We start from the raw sequence: 20960 nt of genomic DNA on the forward strand, positions 1-20960 counted from the left end.
TATCCACAGTCTGAGGGGAGAGCAAACATTTGTCCTATGGGCTACCCCTCTTTACCCACCTATCAGTACTCATCCTCTGTATGGACCCACACCCTCCTATCTGAAGTGCTACAACAGTACCTGCAGCTGCCAACATTAGGTTATTTAATTTAATACTGACCCTCAGTATTAGTAAGGCCTCATGCACACGACTGTAGTGGTGTGCACGGCTGTGATTTACAGCTCAGACAGCCACGGAGTGTCAGCCGTGAGCCACCTGCAAACTGCAGGCCATGCACTTTTTTTTACAAGCCTGGACTGCAAAAAGATAGGACATGTCTTATTACGGCTATCTTTTTGCGGTCCAGGCTCTTGGGCAATGCCCATAGAAATAAATGGGACCACAATTCACCTGCAGATTTGTGTGCATGGGGCCTTAGGCCGATGCTACTGGTGTGTGGACCATTTTGCTGCCATTTGTGTATTTTTATATGGTTTTAATTGCGCTATCATCACTCGTGGACCTTTACCATAGAGGTATTACAGCAACAACTGACAGAAGTAATTTATACACACACGCGTCTAGGTTTCTGTCTAATATATATATATTTTATTTGCAAAAATTTACTCTTTACTTAGAAAGCCATAGTATAGAGCAAGAAGTTCTTAAGGCACTTCCACCAAGACTATGTCTGCCGTTAATAAACCTAATAGTTACCAATACACCCAGAGAGCTAGAAAGGTGTTCTAAAACTGACCACCACAAGTAGTCAAGTGTCTTTTTTACAATTTAACAAGATTTTTTTTAATACAGAGATTTTTTTTATTTGATCAGTGTCCACCAAAAAGAGTGCAAGATTGGCTTGTGCTCATCTCATGGTGTGTAAGGTGGTGGGTGAGTCTCTTCAGCAATCTTCACATATGCAGGGGGTGCTCCAGGTATCTACCATGAGGAAGAATCAAGAGAAGGAGGTTAAATCAGTTGAATTACTGTGTTCTCTTCACATTCAGTGGTTGACCAGAGTAGAAGGCCTCATGCACACGACCGTAGTGGTGTGCACAGCCATGATTTTTGGCTCAGATGGCCGCGGAGTCATCCATGAGCCGCCTGCAAATCGCAGGCCGTGCACATGGCCACGTGCATTAATTTCTATGAGCCTGGACCGCAGAACACGGCCGTAATAAGACATGTCCTATCTTTTTGCGGTTCAGGCTCCTGGGCAATGCACGGACCATGGAAACCACGGTAGTGTGCATGGGCCCATAGAAATGAATGGGACCACAATTCACCCGCAGATTTGCAGTCGCAAAAATACATTAGTGTGCATGGGGCCTAAGTGCTCCTTCACACACTGCATTTTAAACCGCACGTAAAAGACACCATGCGTTTCAAGATTTTTTTTAATGGCACTCTATTTTGTATAAGCATTTTCTTCAAGTTCTAAGGAAAAGGGTATGGGACAAATGGGGGGGGGGGGGGGAAAGCCTAGCACTTTGATAAAAATCACCGCTGACCCACAAAGAAACGCTAAGAATCGAAACGCTGTGCAAGTAGAGTTAACAATATTTTTACTATAGAATTTAAACCAACATTTTAGACAATCATAATTTACCACATTGCTCAAAGTGTTGTAATCCTGTAATGGCACTTTACATTCTCCACTTTCTCGCGGGGCACCCATCATAGATCTGATTGCAGCCGGACTGAAGTGGTGGGTCTGAAAAAGGCAGCAATTCAGGTTTTGAATATTTATTTCTTTTTTAACCCATACCACATGGAAAAACACAATTCTTACCTGAAGTATTTTGTAGCCATTTCGCCTCTTGAAATACCAACATCCAATGATCAGGACAAGGGCTGCTATAATGGCAAGAATTGCAATACCTGCAGTCCTAGCAAGATATAATGGCAAGAACATTTTAAAGGTACAGCTGTACAAATGGCTGGTGTGAATATATCTGCATTGTGACAAAGACATCCTACTTACAGGTCACACTGAGGCCTAGTTCCCACTGTGCACATTTTCTGCAGATTTTCCCTGCGTTTTGAAAGTCAAAACCAGAATTGGATCCAGGAGAGCAGACCTGTAAGGCCCTTCTTTATACATTTCTTCTGTTTAGGTTCCATTCCTGGTTTTGGCTTAAAAAACTAATGCAAGATCTGCACTGTGGGAACCCAGCCTAGACCCATGTAAAAGAGACAGGACCTACAAGGTTAGGCCTCATGCACACCACCGTAGTGGTGTGCACGGCCGTGTTTAGTCACCCGCGGGCCATGCACGCGGTCACGTACATTCACTTGTATGAGCCTGGACTGCCGTAATAAGACATGTCCTATCTTTTTGTGGTCCAGGCTCCTGGGCAATGCACGGACTGTGGAAACCACGGTCGTGTGCATGGGCCCATAGAAATTAATGGGACCGCAATTCACCTGCAGATTTGCGGGTGAATTGCGGCCGCAAAAACAGGTGTGCATGAGACCTTAAAGTTCACATGTAGCCTAAACACTGGAATTGCCATCAGAATTTTCACAACATAAATGGTTATGCGGTGGACCGAAAATCCATAAAGCAAGTCAATTTCAGCTTCTTTTGTGTGGGGTTTTTACTGCAGCGTGTGGATGAGATTTGTTGAAGTCTAAACCACTCTTGCTATTGACTGAAATCCAGTAGTGTTTAAGGCATTGCAGTTAATCTCAATTTCAAGACTTTAAAAAGTAAGTTAAAGGGCAAGTGGGACACACCACCCCTTATGTGTTTCATCACCTAGTGACTGCTAGAACACTAAGGCATGCGCCATCTTTTAGACCTCATACCAAGACAAACAAAGTAGGATTTGTCTAAGGCTGGGGTCCCATGTAGCATAAATGCTGCGGAATTCCCACAATGGAATTCTGCAGCATTTACAGTAGCAGTAAAGTGGATGAGATTTTGAAGGCTCATGCTGTGGAAAACGTTAAGATGACCCACGATGCAGAATATAAATCAGCAGCATGCCAATTCATGCTGCATCCCCTTTGAATTCAGTGGAGAAAACCTGCAACAGAAAAGCACGTGTTACGGCACAATCGCATAGATTCCGCCACAAAGATAGCAAAAAAGAAAATCATACTTACCCAGAAATCCCTGCTTCCTCCAGCCCAGCCTCCTGGGATGATGTTTCATCCCATGTGACTGCAGCAACCCATCACAGGCTGGAGTGGTCACATAGGCTGCAGAGTCATCCAGGGAGGCCAGGGTAAGTATGAACTTTTTTCCTACGATGCTTTCCACAGTGGAAATTCCAGCCGAAAAGCCAATGTGGTGCAGTGTATCCAACAAGTGTGAACACGGCCTAACAATTCAAGCAACATTTTTCGTTACACAGCACAGCTTAATAAAAGACAACTGAATCATCAGTCCAAACTATGGTTTGCATTAATGAGAACAGTGCAGGTATGTACAAGTAAGTGCTCATGCACACGACCGTAAGGGCGTGCTCGGCCTGTGATAGGCTGCTCAGACGGCTGCGGAGCCTCACCTGCGGGCCGCCCGCAAATCACGGGCCATGCACATTCATTTCAATGAGCTCGGACCACAAAATTTGGCCGTAATAAGACATCTTATTTTTTTGTGGTCCAGGCTCCCGGGCAATGCACAGACTGTGGAAACCACGGTCGTGTGCATGGGCCCATAGAAATGAATGGGACTGCACTTCACCTGCAGATTTGTGGCTGCAAAAACGCGTTCGTGCGCATGGGGCCTAAGGCCATGTTCACACAGTCAGGATTTTCCATGGGCAAAATTAAACTGGACTTTTAAAAGAATTTGTAGCAGAAATGCGAGGCTGGCACAGATTTCTGATGTGGATCCACATGCAAATTAGCCCTAATATAGTTCAGAGAGGCTAATCAGGTTTTCCATGCAGAATAATGCACATGCAGCAGATTTTAAAAACCATTGTCATCATTTTGTGAAGATTTTTTGCCGCTGCATGTGAATGGGGTATAAAATACTTAGTTTATGTGTATTGGATTTTGAATGTCAGCAGATTTGATGAGGATTTAGGTACAGAATCCACACCTAACTCCTGAACGTATTAACACGGCAGCTCCGAGGACGACGACGAGCACGAGAACAGGAGAGCGGTTTTACAGTTAACAGTGAAAAATGGTGCTCTGCAGAGGTGTGCCTCTCAAACGGAGAGGGCCAATATACTTAAGGTATGTTCACGGCCTATTTTCGGCCGTTCTTTGGACCGTAAACGCCCCGAAGAACAGATAAAAACACTGGGGCTGAACGCCTCCAAACATCTGCCCATTGATTTCAATGGGAAAAACGCCCTGTAAGAAGTGCATGTCACTTCTTGAAACTGCTCCAAAAAAAGTCTCATTGTCTCAATAGAAAACCAGTTCCAAAAACAGCCAAAAAAACCTGCTTGATGCATAAAAAAACAAAACCTGAAAATCTGTGTTTTCCCTTGAAACAGCTCCATATTTTACAGCATTTTTTTTTTTTGTTTGCTGTGTGAACATACCCTTAGGATAGAAGGGAATTGAAAATCCCTCAGGCCCCATGCACACGACCGTATTTTTTCCCTGCCGGTCCTTTGTCACATTTTTAACCCGTGCCCGTAAATACAGGTCCGTTGTCATCCGTATTTACGGACCCGTAAAAGAAAAAAAAAAAAAAAAAAAAAAAAAAAGGCTGGAAATGATGTCACATGATCGCTCAGATGCCATTCTCTCTGCTTCTCTTCTACAATTTAAATCCCCTGACATCGCCTAGCAACGCTCCCGTAATTGCAGGTGCACACGCGTAGCCACCCGTAATTACGGGAGCCCCATAGACTTCTATGGGCCTACCTGTGCCGTAAATACATGGCCAATAGAAGTCCATAGGCCCGTAATTACAGCCCGTATCTACGGGAGTATTTACAGTCGTGTGCATGGGGCCTCAGAGAAAGAAAATAAAATAAAGTGTGCATTTGGGGCCGGCATGACACTGTATATTGAAGACTTTCAGCGCTTTTTTTTCCTATGCTTCATTTCAGTTGGATTATATTAAAATTCCATGCAAAAACTAACGCTACGTTTATCAAATTCGTGCGCAACTGTTCCCCCCCCCCCCCCCCCCCCCATCAATCGCCTCATTTGGAATATAAAACCTTTCCACAGTTTGTGCGGTGCAGGAAAACATTGCATACTGTGTTTTTTGTAAGTCTTAGGCATTGTTCACACAGTGCAGATTTGCTATAGATTTTGCATGCATGTTAAGCAGGGACCAGAATTGGATCTAGGACTGCAGCCCTCTAAAGCCTTCCTTTGGGAATGGAACGTGAACAGAAGAAATGTATAGCCTCTGCTTAACCCTTCAACAACCCAGACATTTTTATATTTAACTTTAGTTTGTTTTTCACTCCCCGCCTTCCAAGAGCCATAACTTAATTTTCTGTAAATAGAGGGATGGGAGGGCTTTTTTTTTTTGGTGGTGGGGGGTTGTAGTTTCTATTGGCACCATTTAAAAATTACCGTATAATGTACTGGGAAACGAAAAAAACAAACCACAATTCTTTGTGGGGGTGCAATTGGGAAAAAAACTAAATTCCTCCATTGTCTTTTGGGTTTTGTATTTACAGCTTTGACCCCATGATAAACTACTTTACTTTATTCTGCGGCTCAATATGATTACAGCGATACTGAATTTATATAGGTTTTTTTAAATTGTACTACTTTTACAAAGAAAAAAAACTTTGTTAAAAAAAGTTTGTTCCTCCACATCCACACCAGGCCCCACACATACGACCGTAAAATCACCCGTAATTACAGGCCCATTTGTTTCTATGGCCAACGGACACCTTCCCGTATATTTACAGGAAGGTATCCGTGCCGTAGAAACTTGGCAAAACTAAAAAAAATAGGACTGTCCTATTTTCTTTTACGGACCGTGCTCCCATACTTTATAATGGTCATAATTACGGGCACAGTCGTGTGCATAGGGCCTGAGAGCCACAGCCTTTATATTTTAAGGGCTTATTTTTTGGGGGAGGAACTGTTTTTCTTGGTACCATTTTTTCAGTACATAAGATTTCTTGAGCACCAAACAAACGATTCTGGGGTTTTAAATTTGTATTTTATTCCGGAGGCACAGCTTACTAGAGGCAGACAGAAGGCTGACCTGGCGGCCTTCATTAGGCCCCCGTGCTGACATCACAACCATCGGTGCCCCTTGATAGTGTTGTGGAGGGGGGGGTTTGGGCTGTAGGTTAGATGCGGCGGTCGCTATCAACCGTGGCAGCATTTAACTAGTTAAAAGGCCAGGAACAGCACGATCGCTGTTCCCGGCCGTTAGAACAGCATGTCAGCTGATACACAGCCGACACCTGCACTGTATGGAGTGAGCTCAGTGCGTGAGCCTGCACCAAACATCACCCCCTTGCTCCATGACGTTCATTTTAGTCATGGGTTGGGAAAAGGTTAATACATGCGAAATCTGCACCGTGTGAACAAGGCCTTCGGGCATGTTCCCACAAGCAGGATACGCTGCAGATTTTCCACGAATCTCAAACAAAGGTAATCAGTCACAGAAATCTGCAGCAAATAGTGCTTTTTGTTGCGGAAATGTAATGCATCACTGAACATTTTCCACAGCGCTTTTACCTGTGAACTTTGTGTAAATAATTGATTGCAGCAAATTTTGTTCACCTGCGGATTAGATTATTTTTTTTTTTTTTTACAGCATTTCTGTAAACTCTGTATAATCCGCAACAAAACTCAACTTACGTATTTGTGTGAAATTTCTGCTCCCTATTCAAGTCTACGGCCGAAACGCGCAGCATCTCCGCTCACAATATGCAGTATAAAATTGACACGCTCCAGATTTGAAAGCCGCACCGCAGAACACTTTCTTTACGACTTTTTTTTGCGTTTTATTCCCCCACCATGTGGCTGAGATTTGCAGAAATCTCATACTTTGCTGCTACGGCTGTGGAATTACCACACAGAATTCCATTGTTGAAATTCTGCAGCGTATCCTGCCAGTGAGAACATACCCCAAGAATGCCCATTGTACAATCCATCGCTACAGATGCCTTGTAAGACACATGCCAAACAAAACCCCAGTGAAAATCAAAGGAATGTCTGATCTCAAGGTCACCATACATTGAGACTTATAAAAGCAGTGCTTTACTTTGCCTAGATAGATGGGAATGTGGGATAAATGTCTATTGTCCATCATAACATGGTTTACAAGAACGAGCGCATATTAAATGCAATGAGATAATCAACACATAAACAGAGGGACCTTGTTAACATTACAGAAAAAAACCCATTGAAGAGCAGAAAATAATTTGTGGGGGGGGGGGGCGCGGGCGTTTGAATTTCGGACAAAGGTAACGCTAATCATCACTGTTAGGCCAGATCACAAACTTAGATTTTCACAGTTGGGGCACGTTCAGACGTGGGGGAATTTGCATATTTGAAAGGGAATTCAGACGTTGCAGATATCACAGCGGACTTGCCACAGATTTCAGTTTTTGCATTGCACAGGCTGATATCCGCAGTGAAATTCCGCTTCTTCTCCGCAATGTAATGTTCATGCTGCGGAGGGAAAAATCTTCACAGCAGCCTAATTTTCGCACAGTTATTTTCTGCAACGTCTGAACTAAGTTTCCTAAAAATGTATAGAAACAAAATTTAAAGAACGGCTGCTGCAGAATTCCACTCCGGACTGTCCACAGCGGAATTCAACAGCAATTCCACCACGTCTGAATGTGCTCTTATTTGTGCATTTTTATTTTTTTTTAAGCCAAAAACGGGGAGAGACAAAGAGGAAGATCCATCAGTCTTAGGGTATGTTCACACGGCGGGGGTCCGTAACGGCTGAAATTACGGGGATGTTTCAGCCTGAAAACATCCCCGTAATTTCAGCCGTACCGGCATGTGCAGGCGCTTGAACGCCGCGTCAATTACGGCCGTAATTAGCGCTGCTATTCATTGGAGTCAATGAATAGCGGCTCCAATTACGGCCAAAGAAGTGACAGGTCACTTCTTCTACGCGGGCATCTATTTACGCGCCGTCATTTGACAGCGGCGCGTAAATATACGCCTCGTGTGAACAGACAAACGTCTGCCCATTGCTTTCAATGGACAGATGTTTGTCAGCGCTATTGAGGCGCTATTTTCAGACGTAATTCGGGGCAAAAACGCCCGAATTACGTCCGTAAATAGGCCGTGTGAACATACCCTTATACCTTTCCATCCCTCTGCATTCACTCCAGTGTTTGGCTTAAAAAAACACGAGCCACAAACTACACCAAAAACTGCATGAAAGCTACATATGTGATCCTGGCCTAAGGAATGAATACTTCTGTATTAACAAAATTCATGAGGGGTTTTCATATTGTAATATATACAAGTAAAAGTGGAAAGGAGTATTGCACTGCTTATTTAATCACAGAAAGGCAGAAAAATCATAATGCTAGACACCAGCATGGATAGAATCAGAAGTCTAGTTGGACAGTCTAACTTCATAACACATCATGTGACTGGCCCCGCTGTACACTATATAGTCACTGTAGCACAGCAGTTACAGCAGGCCAGTCACATGACAACAAGTCACGTGGATATGAAGTGGACTGTCCAACTAGACTTCCGGTCCCCCAGCAGCGCTGTAAAAATCTATTAAAGTATCATAGTCAGTGCGACGGGGGACACGGACAGATTACCAGTGTACTCAAATACTGCCAATAGTTTTCAGTGTCCACATAATCCCTTCAAGCCTAGTGCACGAAACACCAGCCTTAATAAAAGAGCCTATAAAACCCATCTTACATACATAGAGGAATACATCATAGCACTCTGCAGTACAACCTCAGCAAAATAAACAGACTATTCAGACAAAACAGATTAGATGGATTTCAGTCACACCCGCCAATTTCAACATGCCCGACCCTTTTGTTTGCGATTAGATAAGTCGCTGCCAGGAGCCTGGCCGCAGCTTTCTCCCTAAAAACACACACGTTTCTCTGATCCAAGCATGCATGTGCACAGGGGAGTCAGGGGGAATAACGGTCAGCCGAACAAGCATATAGCCAACCGCGATCTAAAACGTATGGCCAGCCTTATACTTACTCTTCTGCCCTGAGCCCCAAGTGTGGCCGGCCCCCGCTGGCACCGTACGCCCCAAGTGCACGAGATGAATCTGGACGAGGCATTCTCCGAGGTTCACAGAGCCAACTTTTACTAAACAGCAAGAAAGAATTGTTAAAAATCATCACTTCAGTCTTGAACAATGTCTGTGATCCAGCTCTGAGCCCACACCTAAATACCCTCCCAGTAATTCAATTAGTATTTAGAGGTCCATTAACCCCTTCATTGAACTGTAGTGCCCGTAGACTGGCTGCTAAGAAGTTAATGCAACTTTCACAATTTGGGTTTATTCACACAGTGGATGAAAAGAAAACTAGTATAAGGCTTCGTTCACATCTGCGCTAGGGCTTTCCGTCGGAACGGAGCCCTGACAGACACAAACGAAAATCATAGGTTTCCGTTTCCATCACCATTGATTTCAATGGTGCCGGATCCGGTGCCAATGGTTTCCATTTGTCTCCGTTGTTTTGACGGAATCAATGCCGTAGTCGACTACGCTATTTATTCCGTCAAAACGATGAAACCGTTGCAAACCTATGGTTTCCGCTTGTGTCTGTCATGGCTCCGTTCTGACGGAAAGCTCCGTCGGAACGCAGCCCTAGCGCAAATGTGAATGAAGCCTTAATCTTTCCTTTATATTTCCCCTGTGTTTAGGATCTAGTCCTAGTTTTGGCTTACAAATACTGATGTAAAATACTGACCAAACCTGCAATGTGTGAATGAGGTCACAAGGCTTATTTTCAGGGATATTTCTGAGCGTAAAACGCTCGTATTACACTCCAAAATAGATTTGAAATACGCCTGCAAACAGTTTCCTATTGATTTCAATGGCAAATAGACTTTGTAGCTCATAAGAGGCGTATTTTTATGCTGTTGAGTTAGAAAAACACCTTGTAAAAAGAAACGACATGTCACTTCTTGAGGTGATTTTCCATTGACACCACAAAAAAACGCTTAGAAAAATACACCTCAAAATACGCTTGCAAACACCAAAAACGCTTTGAAAATCAGCTTTAAAAACACCCGAATTCAGAGGCCGTTTTCTCCTAAAATCAGCGTCCTATTTCTCTGGATTGTTAACAGAGCATTAATTTAACCCTATGTAAACTGGAATGTTCTTAAATGTCCCTTACTATATATTTTTTTAACTCTGACATTTTTATATTTTCAGTGTTTGCTTACAAATGTGTGTGCAATGATTGAACAGATGAGCATTATATCAGAGTAAATTATTATTATCATTTAAATATTATTTTCTTCATCTGCATGCATTTAAATTGTGCATATAAAAAATACGATATAATTGTCATTATGTAAATGTGCTGCGAAAATTCAATGAAACCGAAGAATGAAAGAATCAGTTGTATTTTATGCACAGACTTCAGAGACTTGAGATTTCATGGAAAATCACGATAATAACTTTTAAAAATCAATTTATCCGCACATTTTGGGGACCTGCAATCCAAACCGTTATTGTCCCAAACCAAATTGCTCTAAATGACATGACTGCCGATCAAAAAGAAACGCTTGTTTCCTAATGTTTGTGCTTAGTTAATATCATGGGGCTGTAAGATAATTCACCAAATATGAGAAAATCTAATTTTCAAGAGAAGCAGACACATCAGCTTGGACTTACCTCTCAGTCAATGGAGTAGCACTTTGTTTCTGGGCATAGATACTGCTTTTCTCTCCTAATCTTTTCACTTTGAATCTTGTGACCGTCACGGGTTGAACGCTAAAGCAACCCTTTGATATGTTTTAATGAGCGTGAAAGCCGAAGCCATCCATCCCTTCTGAATGCCCTCTAGAAACACATTCCCCACTAATACTTATATTAAGTAAAATGAATGCCATAAATTTAGACCCAATTCACACCAGGTCTGTGGTGCACTTTCTGCGTAAATCTCCCGGTGTATATGCTGCTGTGCCCATAGACTTTAATAGGCAAACATATGCCAAAATTGTGCATTTTTGGCATATATTTGGCCTGGATATATCGGGATCCCGCAGCCCCAACCGTATTGAAAAGCAAAGAGTAGTTAACTGTGCTATTTAATACAGCTGTATGCACAATAAAAAACACGGGAAAGTACATAAATAATTATCTTATATATAGCTATAACATGTATTTCATTTCCTTATGTCTGCTCTCTGCTATGATCTGGGGTATACAGGGTGTTCCTGCTTACAATGCAATTCCCTAATATACATGCCATAAGAAAAGGGACAAAGATGGTACTGTAGAATCCGTACCCAATTTGGCTAAAAACAAATAAAAGGAAGGGTGAGGACACACACAGTGTTGAAAATCCACAGCGTAGTACAGTAGCAGCAGAGTGGAGATTTGAACAAATCTCATCCATACACAGCCCTCAGGCTGCCACATTAGGCCCAGTCCATGCCATGACACAATCAAAGGCCTGAAGCTGGGAAGCGTCAGAACGTTGATATGATGAAGCACGCAGCATCCAGTGTCAGGACGTTGTCTGTTGCGTTGCATAGAGCGTCCTGACTCTGCCTGGAGTCAGGGCCTTGTATGCGCCGTGGCACAGATTGCCTGATGTGGCAGCTTGAGGTGATCAATGGCAGTCCCCTTCGGGCCCGGTCGCAACCGTTGCGACCGTGATTATTACGCCGCTGATACCACGTCTGAACATGCCGTAAGGATTTTTTTGCTGACTAAAGGATAAGACTTCATTCACACATCCATTTTTCAATGCCGTTTTTGGTGTGCATTTTAATGCAGGTTTTTTAACCAAAGCCGGGATGAAGGAAAAGTATAAATTAAAGGCATCCACATCTCTCTTTTGTGTCCACTCCTATATTTGACTAAAATTGCTCTAAAACCTGCGCTGCAAACTGTATGTGTGAATCCAGCCTTACAATTATCATCTGACACAATGGTATTCATATTGTTGGCTATGATCAGTTGAGACTTTATAACTGTTTAACAGTGTGGATTCTGTTATTAAACTCTACACAGCACACCGCATTCTCAGCTGATTTTTTGCATTCTCATGATGGTCATGCGTTTTAGCATCAGACATTCCTTTACAACAACTACAGAATTGTTAGGCCACATTCACACGGGTCGGATATGCTGTAGAAAAGTCTGCAGTATAACTGATCCAGAACATGCAGGGGAATAAAGGCAGAATATATGCACCAAATGACGCTTTAATGTGGTACATCTATATTTGGCAGGATTGACCGCTGCTGAAAACGGCCGCCAAGGGCATCTAAGGGGACATTATACTGTATGGTGGCAGCTAAGGAGACATTATATTGTATGGGGCCGCTATGGGGTAATATACTTTATGCTGGTAGCTATGGGGCATTATATAGTATGGGGCAGCTGTGAGGACATTACACTGTATGGGGCACCTATAGGGGCCTTATACTGTATGGGGCAGCTATGGGGGCATTATGCTGTATGGGGGCAGCTATGGGCATTATACTGTATTGGGGAATTTGTGTGAGCATTGTACTGTATGGGGGCAGCTATGGGGGCATTATACTGTATGGGGACATCTGTATTGGCTTTATACTGTATGGGTGCATCTATGGGGGCATTATACTTTATTGGGGCAGCTATGGGGGGCATTATACTGTGTGGGAGGCACTATGGGGTATTATAATGTTTTGGGCAGCAGCTATAAGGGCATAATACAGTGTGGTGGGTTCTATAGGGGCATTATACTGTGTGGTGGGTTCTATGGGGGCATTATACTCTGGAGAGGCACGATGGAAGCATGATATTGTGTGGGCTTAACCGTGTGTGTATGGGTGCAGATTGGGCGGGGTTAGAGAAGTGGCTTAACAGGCAAAAAATTGCGTGCGCTGCATTGGTTGTCCCTCTTTGCATACCTCCCTTTTGAAAGTTGGGCAGTATGCATTTCATCACGTGACCGCTGCAGCCTGTGATTGGTTGCAGGGGTCACATGATGAAACATCACAGGGGGCAGCTTGGGCACAGAGCAGCCAGAAGAGCAGGGACACGTTGCCATTGCAGAGCCGAAAGAAGTAAGTATAGGCTTTATTTTTATTTTTTTACCTGTGGAATTTACTACTATTTCGTGTAATCACAGCGAATTCTGCAAACAATGGCAATTGTTGCGGAATTTGACTTCGTCACTGAAGTCAATGGTGAAATTCTGCAACAAATTTGCACGTAATTTTATGCACGCATTCTGTGCAGAATTTTTCCGCAGAATGTGGATGACATTTGTTAAAATCTCATCCACTTTGCTGCTACTGTAATACGCTGCAGATTTTCCACCTGCAAATCCGGATGGAAAATCCAAAGTGAATGCGCTATGGCCTTTGTTCAAACCAAAATAAGACCTTCCTTTAGATATTTCATTTGTTTCGGTGCCGTTCCTGGGTTTGACACAAAAACATACATGTAAAATCTGCATCAAATCTGTACTGTGTGAACAAGGCCTTACGGTATGTCTGAATTTTCTGTATAGAAATTGTGCAGCGCTTTCGCAAGAGAATTTGACATGCTGCAAATTGAGAATCTGCACCGCAGGTCAATTTCCGCACTGGTTTTCTGCTGGTTTTTTTCTGCACAAAAGACGTGCGAAAATTGACTTCACGGCTGTACAGATTTTCAATTAGCAGCATGTTAATTTATGTTTCAAAAACACTGCAGAATTTCTGCATAAAAAATCCAGACAGAAGTTCCGCAGTGTTTACGCTACGTGTGAAGTTACCCTGAGGATGGGTTCACATTTTGCGTTTTTGTTGCATTTTCAAAAGCAGCCTCAGGCCCCATGCACATGAACGTAAAAACGCCCGTAATTACGGGCCGTAATTATGGCACGTTTGTACGGGCCCATGGACTTCTATTGGCCACGGGTACCTCCCTGTATGCTTACGGGAAGGTGCCCGTGCCGTTGAAAAATATAGAACATGTCCTATTTCAGGCCGTAATTACGGCACGGGCAGGCCCATAGAAGTCTATGGGGATCCCGTAATTACGGGTGACTACGTGTGTGTACCCGTAATTACGGGAGCGTTGCTAGGCGACGTCAGTAAATAGTCACTGTCCAGGGTGCTGAAAGAGTTAAACGATCGGCAGTAACTGTTTCAGCACCCTGGACAGTGACTTCCGATCACAATATAGAGCAACCTGTAAAAAAAAAAAAAAAGACGTTCATACTTACCCAGAACTCCCTGCTTCTTCCTCCAGTCCGGCCTCCCGGGATGACGTTTCAGCCCATGTGACCGCTACAGCCAATCACAGGCCAGTCACAGGCTGCAGCAGTCACATGGACTGCCGCGTCATCCAGGGAGGTCAGACCTGATGTCAAGAGAGGGACGCGTCACCAAGACAACGGCCGGGTAAGTATGAATTTCTTTTACTTTTTCTGCGGAAAAGGCTGTCCCTTCTCTCTATCCTGCACTGATAGAGAGAAGGGCTGCCGATTACTGCAGTGTAATTTTGCAGCGAAAACGTGCCCGTAAATACGGGTGGAATACGGGTGACACTGGACCCGTATTTACGGGCACGGGTCCGTAAATACTGGTGCAATACGGGTCGAATACTTGTGACCAAGGACCCGTATTTATACCAGTATTTACGGGAGGACAAAAATAAGTTTGTGTGCATGAGGCCTCAGGGTATGCTCACACTTTGTGTTTTCAGGCATATTTCGGGGCATAAACGTAAACGCCCGAAGTGTATATGCCCCAAAAAAATGTAGCTGAACACCTACAAACATCTGCCCGTTGAATTTAATGGGAAAAATGGCGTTTCGCTCAGATCGGGAATTTTTTTACGACGCCGTTTAAAAAAAAACGCAGCGTAAAAAAATGCCCTATAAAAAGAAGTAGCATGTCACGTCTTGAGCCGTTGTTGGAGCTGTTTTTCATTGTGTCAATAGAAAAACAGCTCCAAAAACGGCTCCAAAAAACGCCTGAAAAAACGTATTCAGCTTCAAAAACGACTGAAAATCAGAGGCTGTTTTCTTTGAAAACGGCTCTGTAATTTTCAGCCATTTTTGACTCGTGTGAACATACCCTCAGGAAACGCATACCCTCAGGAAACCAACTGTTTCAGCTGTAGAATATGTTCACACGCTTAGCAAAAAACTTCAGAAAATACGGAGCTGTTTTCAAGCGAAAACAGCTCCTGATTTTCAGCTGTTTTTAATGAAACAAGCCTTTTTCGTGGCGTTTTTTTACGTGGCGTTTCAATGAAAAACGTCTCCAAAAACGGCTCAAGAAGTGACATTCACTTCTTTTTACAAGGCGTCTTTTTACGTGCCGTTTTTTGAAAATGAGACGTAAAAAAACGCCCCGTCGGAACAGAACGCCGTATTTCCCATTGAAATCAATGGGCAGATGTTTGTAGGCGTTCTTCTTCAGATTTTTCAGCCCTTTTTCCGGATGTTACGACCCGAAAAATGACTGAAAATAAGCCATGTGAACATACCGTCAGGGTATGTTCACACGGCAAATGAAAAATGGCCGTAAAATACAGAGCTGTTTTCTAGGGAAAACTGCCTCTGATTTTCAGCAGTTTTTTATGCATCAAGCGTTTTTTGATGCTTTTTTTACGGCCGTTTTTGGAGCTGTTTTTCTATTGAGACAATGAAAAATGGCTCCACAAACTGCTCAAGAAGTGACATGCACTTCTTTTTTATGGGGCGTTTTTTTACGCGCTGTTTTTACAAACGGCCGCGTGAAAAACGCCCCATGGGAACGAAACACCGTTTTTCAAACTTAAATCAATGGGCAGATGTTTGGAGGTGTTCAGCCTCTGTATTTTTAGGCGTTTTTCGGGGCGTTTACGGCACGAAAAATGGCTGAAAAAAAGCCGTGTGAGCATACCCTCAGCTTATAACCATAAATTCAAAACCACATTACAGCTTAAATATTTAAAAAAAACACGTGCGTTTTTTCAGGCTGTGTTTGAAAATGCAACAAAAACACAACAAAAACGCGCAATGTGTACCCAGCCCTAAAGTGTCAGCGTCATTTAAAAATCAAAATGCACACCCTGAACAAAGGAATACATAGTGTGTCCTCAATTTAATATGTGTTATGTGTTTTAGAAACCTTTATGCTACCATGACAATTTTCATGTGTCTATAAGGGGTTTAAAGGGGTTTTCCCATGAGGGACATTTACCAGGGCAGGCTTTAGGTTTATGTGGGCCCTTGGGCGAAACAGACTTAGTAGGCCCCTTTGCGGGGGATCTCACAGCGGCAGTAAAATGGCAGAAAACATCACTTTGTGCGTTAGGCCCTGTTTATGCCCCCATATAGAAGTTAGGCCTCCAGTTTGTATCTTCATAAATTTAGTACCCTCTGTAGGTGCCACACAGACCCCCTCCCAGGTGGTGCCACACAGCCCCCCTTCCTAGTAGTGCCACACAATCCCCCTCCCTGGTAGTGCCACACAGCCCCCCTCCCTGGTAGTGCCACACAGCCCCTCCCTCCCAGGAAGTGCTACCCAGCTCCCCCTCTCAGGTAGTGCCACACAGCCCCCCCCCCATATATGGACAGTGATGTCAGGGGCTCCTCCAGAGACAGAGTCCCGGAGCTTCTAGCGCTCTGCCTGGGACGCCTTCTTTTCCCCTGACATCACTGTCCATTTATGGACAGTGATGTCAGGAGGAGAGAAGGAGTCCTCCTGATATCACTGTCCATATATAGACAGTTGTTACGTCCATGGCCGGGGGTCGCCGTTCTAACTCACCCCCTGACGATCCCGGCCATGGACACCTCTCTGCTCGGCGTCCTCCTCCTTCTGGCAGACGCCGGCACTCTCTCCCGGGTCCTCGTGCTGTTTCCCGCAGGGCGCGTGCGCCCGCGCGTGCATGGCATTAAAGGGCCAGTACGCGTCCAGCTGTCAAAAATCAATTATCAGCCCAAATGGCTGCTGGACTATAAAAAGGGGCTCTACCAACTGGTTCCTTGCCTGAGCGTTATTGTATACCCTAGTCTGTCTTGCTAAAGGTCTCCCAGTGTTTTCCAGTTCCCAGTGTTACCCGTTCCTGCTGCCTGTACCCTGCATCCCGTACTATCGTTACCTGCTGTGAAAGCCAAGTCGTGTCTTCCGCTGCATCCGCGGCGTCACCTGCTGTGAAAGCCAAGTCGTGTCTTCCCGCTGCATCCGTAGCGTCACCTGCTGTGAAAGCCAAGTCGTGTTCCTGCCACTGTCTACATTGCCTCAGGTACCCGTTCTGAACTATAGACATTGTTTTGTACCTTGTTGGCCAGCTGCTACCCCGCTAAGCGGTACGGCCCAGTGGGTCCACACCCCGCGCCGTGACAACAGTGATGTCAGGAGGAGAGAAGCGTCCCAGGCAGAGCGCTAGAAGCAGCTCTTCTCCGGGACTCCGTCTCTGGGGAAGCCCGTGACGATCAGGGGCTTCGCCAGAAACGGAGTCCCGGAGCAAAGCCGCTTCTAGCGCTCTGCCTGGGACTCCTCCTCTGCTCCTAGCATCACTGTCCATATATGAACAGTAATGTCAGGGGCTTCCTCAGTGACGGAGTCCTGGAGCAGAGCCGCTAGCACTCTGGCTGGGACTCCTTCTCTCCTCCTGACATCACTGTCCATATATGGACAGCGATGCCGTGACAACGGCAGTGTCAGCACCCAGCGGACGAGTGGGCCCCCCAAGGGTAGTGGGCCCCGGCACTTGCCCAGGTTCGCCGGGTGCTGACGCCGGCCCTGTTTATGACATATCAACAGGATATGTCATAAATGTCAGATAGGTGTGGGTCCCAACTCTGGGACCTGCACGTGTCTCTGGAACGGGGTCCCCTAAACCCCGTTATAGCTTTTTGTGCTCACGCTGACTCCCGGGCACTTACCGATTACATGGTCGAGACATGGTCGGGAGTTACGGAAACAGCATAACTCGCTGAGCTACGCTGTTTCCGTAACTCCCATAGTAGTGAATGGCAGTTCTGGAAGCAGTGTAGCATGCGAGCTGCGCTGTTTCCGTAACTACTATTCAGTTCTATGGGAGTTTCAGAAACAGCGTAGCTCGGCGAGTTAAGCTGTTTCCGTAACTCCCGACCATGTCCCGACCATGTAACGGCTCACTCACCTCCTGACGCCCGCAGCCATGGATCTGCGAGCGCTGGCCCCAGTCTCCTCCTCAGGAAACGCCGGCGCTCACTTCCGCTCACCTCGGCCGGGTCCCCAGGGCCGCCATCAGGGGGGTATTAGGGGTACTGGTGTGAGGGGCCCGGCCAAACCTAATTGAAAGGGGGGCCCGGCAACTGCCGCAACTTGCCTTTGGTAGAAAAAAACAGGCCCCTGCAATGGGGCCCGTTTTTTTCACCACAGAATGTCGTGAGCTGCGGGCCCCCCCCTCTCGTCATGGGGGCCGTCGAACCGCCCGCCCGCGCGACCAATCACGCACACAAGGAAACTCCCGCACGTGCGCACTCGCGAGCGTCCGCGAGCGCGCACCCACGAACGCCCGCACTCGAGACCGCCCGCGCGCGCACCCGCGAAAGCCCGGAAGCGCGCACCCGCAACAGACGGGGCGCTCCCAGATGCGACAGCCCGGGCGCTCGCAGCCGCGACTGCATGCGCGCACCCGCGAACGAAGCGCGCGCAGCCGCGGACACACATGGACAGAACTTACCTGGAGCCTGGCTGGAGGTGAAGGACTGGACGTCTGGACCGAAGACATCGCCTGGAAGACATCGCCTGAAGAGGACTGGAGTGGGAGCAGCTCTTCTGACACAGTGAGTAAAATGTCTCAAAGTGCTGTTTAAGTATGGCCCTGTTCACACAGAGTATTTTGCAGGCAGAAAAAAAATCTGCCTCAAAATTCCTTAAAGAATTTTGAGGCAGATTTTGACCTGCCCACACTATCTTGCCGCGTTTTTTTGCTGCGTTTTTTGCCCGCGGCGATTGAGGACAGCAGGCAAAAAACGCAGCAAAAAAAGCATTTTCTGCCTCCCATTGATTTCGATGGGAGGTCAGTGGCGGAACAGTGGAAAGAAAGGACGTGCTGCTTTTTCTTTTTTCCGCGACTGGCTCCCATTGATTTCAGATTAAATCAATGGGAGGCGGTTTTGGAAGTTTTTTGGTGCTGATTCTGACGCAGTGTCCGAGTCAATATCAAGGCCCAAAAACTCTGTGAACTGGGCCTTATTGTTAGGGCTTATTCAGACGAACGTGTAATACATCCGTGCAACGTGCGTGATTTTCACGCGCCGCGCACGGACCTATGTTACTATATGGGGCCGTGCAGACTGTCCGTGAGTTTCATGCAGTGTGTGTCCGTGTGTCCGCTGCGTAAAACTCACGACATGTCCTATATTTGTGCGTTGTTCGCGCATCACGCACCCATTGAAGTCAATGGGTGCATGAAAATCACACCCAGCACTCCCGCAGCAGTATAAACTATGAATGAAAACAGAAAAGCACCACGTGCTTTTCTGTTTACAAACATACAAACAGAGTGTCATAATGATGGCGGCTGCGCGAAAATCACACAGCCACGCATCATACGCTGCTGCCACACGGAGCTGTTATGGACCTTTTGCATGCGCAAAACGCCACTTTTTTGCGCGCGCAAAAAGCACACGCTCGTGTGAATCCGGCCTTAGGGTAGGAATACACTAGGCATGAACACTGCGGATTTTATGCAACACATTTTATTGTGGAAAATCCGCAGCGTATTACAGTCGCAGCAGAGTGGATGGGATTTGAACAAATCTCAATCAAACGCTGCAAAAAAAATTGACCTGCAGTGTGTTTTTTTAAGCCGCAGCATGTCAATTTATTCTGTGGAATCGCTGCTCCTCTGTTGCGGAAATGCTGCGGTTCTGCCGCAAAAATCACAAATGAGAAAAAAAAAAGGTACTTTTTTAAATTGATAAAAAAGTTTAGACTTACCCCGCCCGTAGTCCTGGTGACGCAATCCTCTATTCTTAGCGCAGCTCGGCCTCACTTTCCGTTGCGGGGTTCACCCAACGGAAACCTCAGACGGAACCCCGGAACGGAAGCGAACGGTGATGTGAACAGGCCCTAACACAAAAGTTTTGTATTTTTTTAAGCTGGTTCACAAAAAAAATAATTCCAAATTCTACTGGACCAACTGCCTATTTAGAGACAGGCAGCAGCTCCAGGAGCGACATCATAAGGGACACACTAGGCGGATATGCTGAATAAAACTACACAGCTTATCCGCCCCGGTAGCCGCAGGGAATTCCGACAGCAAAACCGCACCAAATAGTGGCGCAGGTTTCGTGAGGTATGTCCGCTGCGGGAATCCTGCAGGGAAAAAAAAGTTTAGACTTACCCCGGCCGTAGTCCTGGTGACGCATCTCTCTCTTCTGAACGTAGCCCCGCCTCCTGGGATGACGCTGTAGACCATGTGACCACTGCAGCAGTCACATGGGATGAAACGTCATGACAGGAGGCCGAGCTGCGCTAAGAATAGAGGATCGCGTCACCAGGACTACGGCCGGGGTAAGTCTAAACTTTTTTATAAATTTAAAAAAGTGCCTTTTTTTTTTCTCATTTGATTTTTGCGGCAGAACCGCGGCATTTCCGCAACAGAGGAGCAGCGATTCCACAGAATAAATTGAAATGCTGCGGCTTAAAAAGCAGGTCAATTTTTTTTGCAGCGTGTGGATGACATTTGTTCAAATCTCATCCACTCTGCTGCGACTGTAATACGCTGTGGATTTTCCACAATAAAATGTGTTGCATAAAATCCGCAGTGTTCATGCCTAGTGTGTTCCTACCCTAAGGCCGGATTTACACGAGCGTGTGCTTTTTGCGCACGCAAAAACGTGGCGTTTTGTGCATGCAAAAGGTCCATAACAGCTCCGTGTGTCAGCAGCGTATGATGCGTGGCTGCGTGATT

The 20960-nt window shown here is 45.5% G+C and overlaps 1 protein-coding gene across 2 annotated transcripts; it reads right to left on the reverse strand.

Annotated features, from left to right (window-relative positions):
* Positions 1-566: 566 nt before the first annotated feature.
* MLANA (melan-A) lies at positions 567-20091 on the reverse strand. 2 transcript variants are annotated; one of them, XM_075851968.1, is made up of 5 exons: positions 19985-20091; positions 9089-9199; positions 1776-1872; positions 1593-1697; positions 567-922 (listed from the first exon to the last, which is right to left on the reverse strand). In XM_075851968.1, the coding sequence occupies exons 2-5, from the start codon at positions 9169-9171 to the stop codon at positions 854-856; spliced, it is 354 nt and encodes a 117-aa protein (XP_075708083.1). In that variant the 5' UTR covers positions 9172-9199; positions 19985-20091; the 3' UTR covers positions 567-853. The 2 variants fall into 2 exon arrangements, with proteins under 2 accessions (XP_075708083.1, XP_075708074.1); XM_075851959.1 differs by lacking the exon at positions 19985-20091 and adding an exon at positions 10743-10787.
* Between the last annotated feature and the right edge of the window lie 869 nt (positions 20092-20960).

The sequence above is a fragment of the Rhinoderma darwinii genome, chromosome 1, assembly GCF_050947455.1.
Source record: "Rhinoderma darwinii isolate aRhiDar2 chromosome 1, aRhiDar2.hap1, whole genome shotgun sequence".
Lineage (NCBI taxonomy): Eukaryota > Metazoa > Chordata > Amphibia > Anura > Rhinodermatidae > Rhinoderma > Rhinoderma darwinii.

What these genes read in the sequence shown, in the direction of transcription:
- MLANA (XM_075851968.1), bottom strand. Translation starts at nt 9,171, where the DNA reads ATGCCTCGTCCAGATTCATCTCGTGCACTTGGGGCGTACGGTGCCAGC. An exon ending in ATGGCTACAAAATACTTCAG is followed by an intron (nt 1,698 to 1,775) that starts GTAAGAATTGTG and finishes TGCCTTTTTCAG; the next exon opens with ACCCACCACTTCAGTCCGGC. An exon ending in ACAACACTTTGAGCAATGTG is followed by an intron (nt 923 to 1,592) that starts GTAAATTATGAT and finishes TCCTCATGGTAG; the next exon opens with ATACCTGGAGCACCCCCTGC.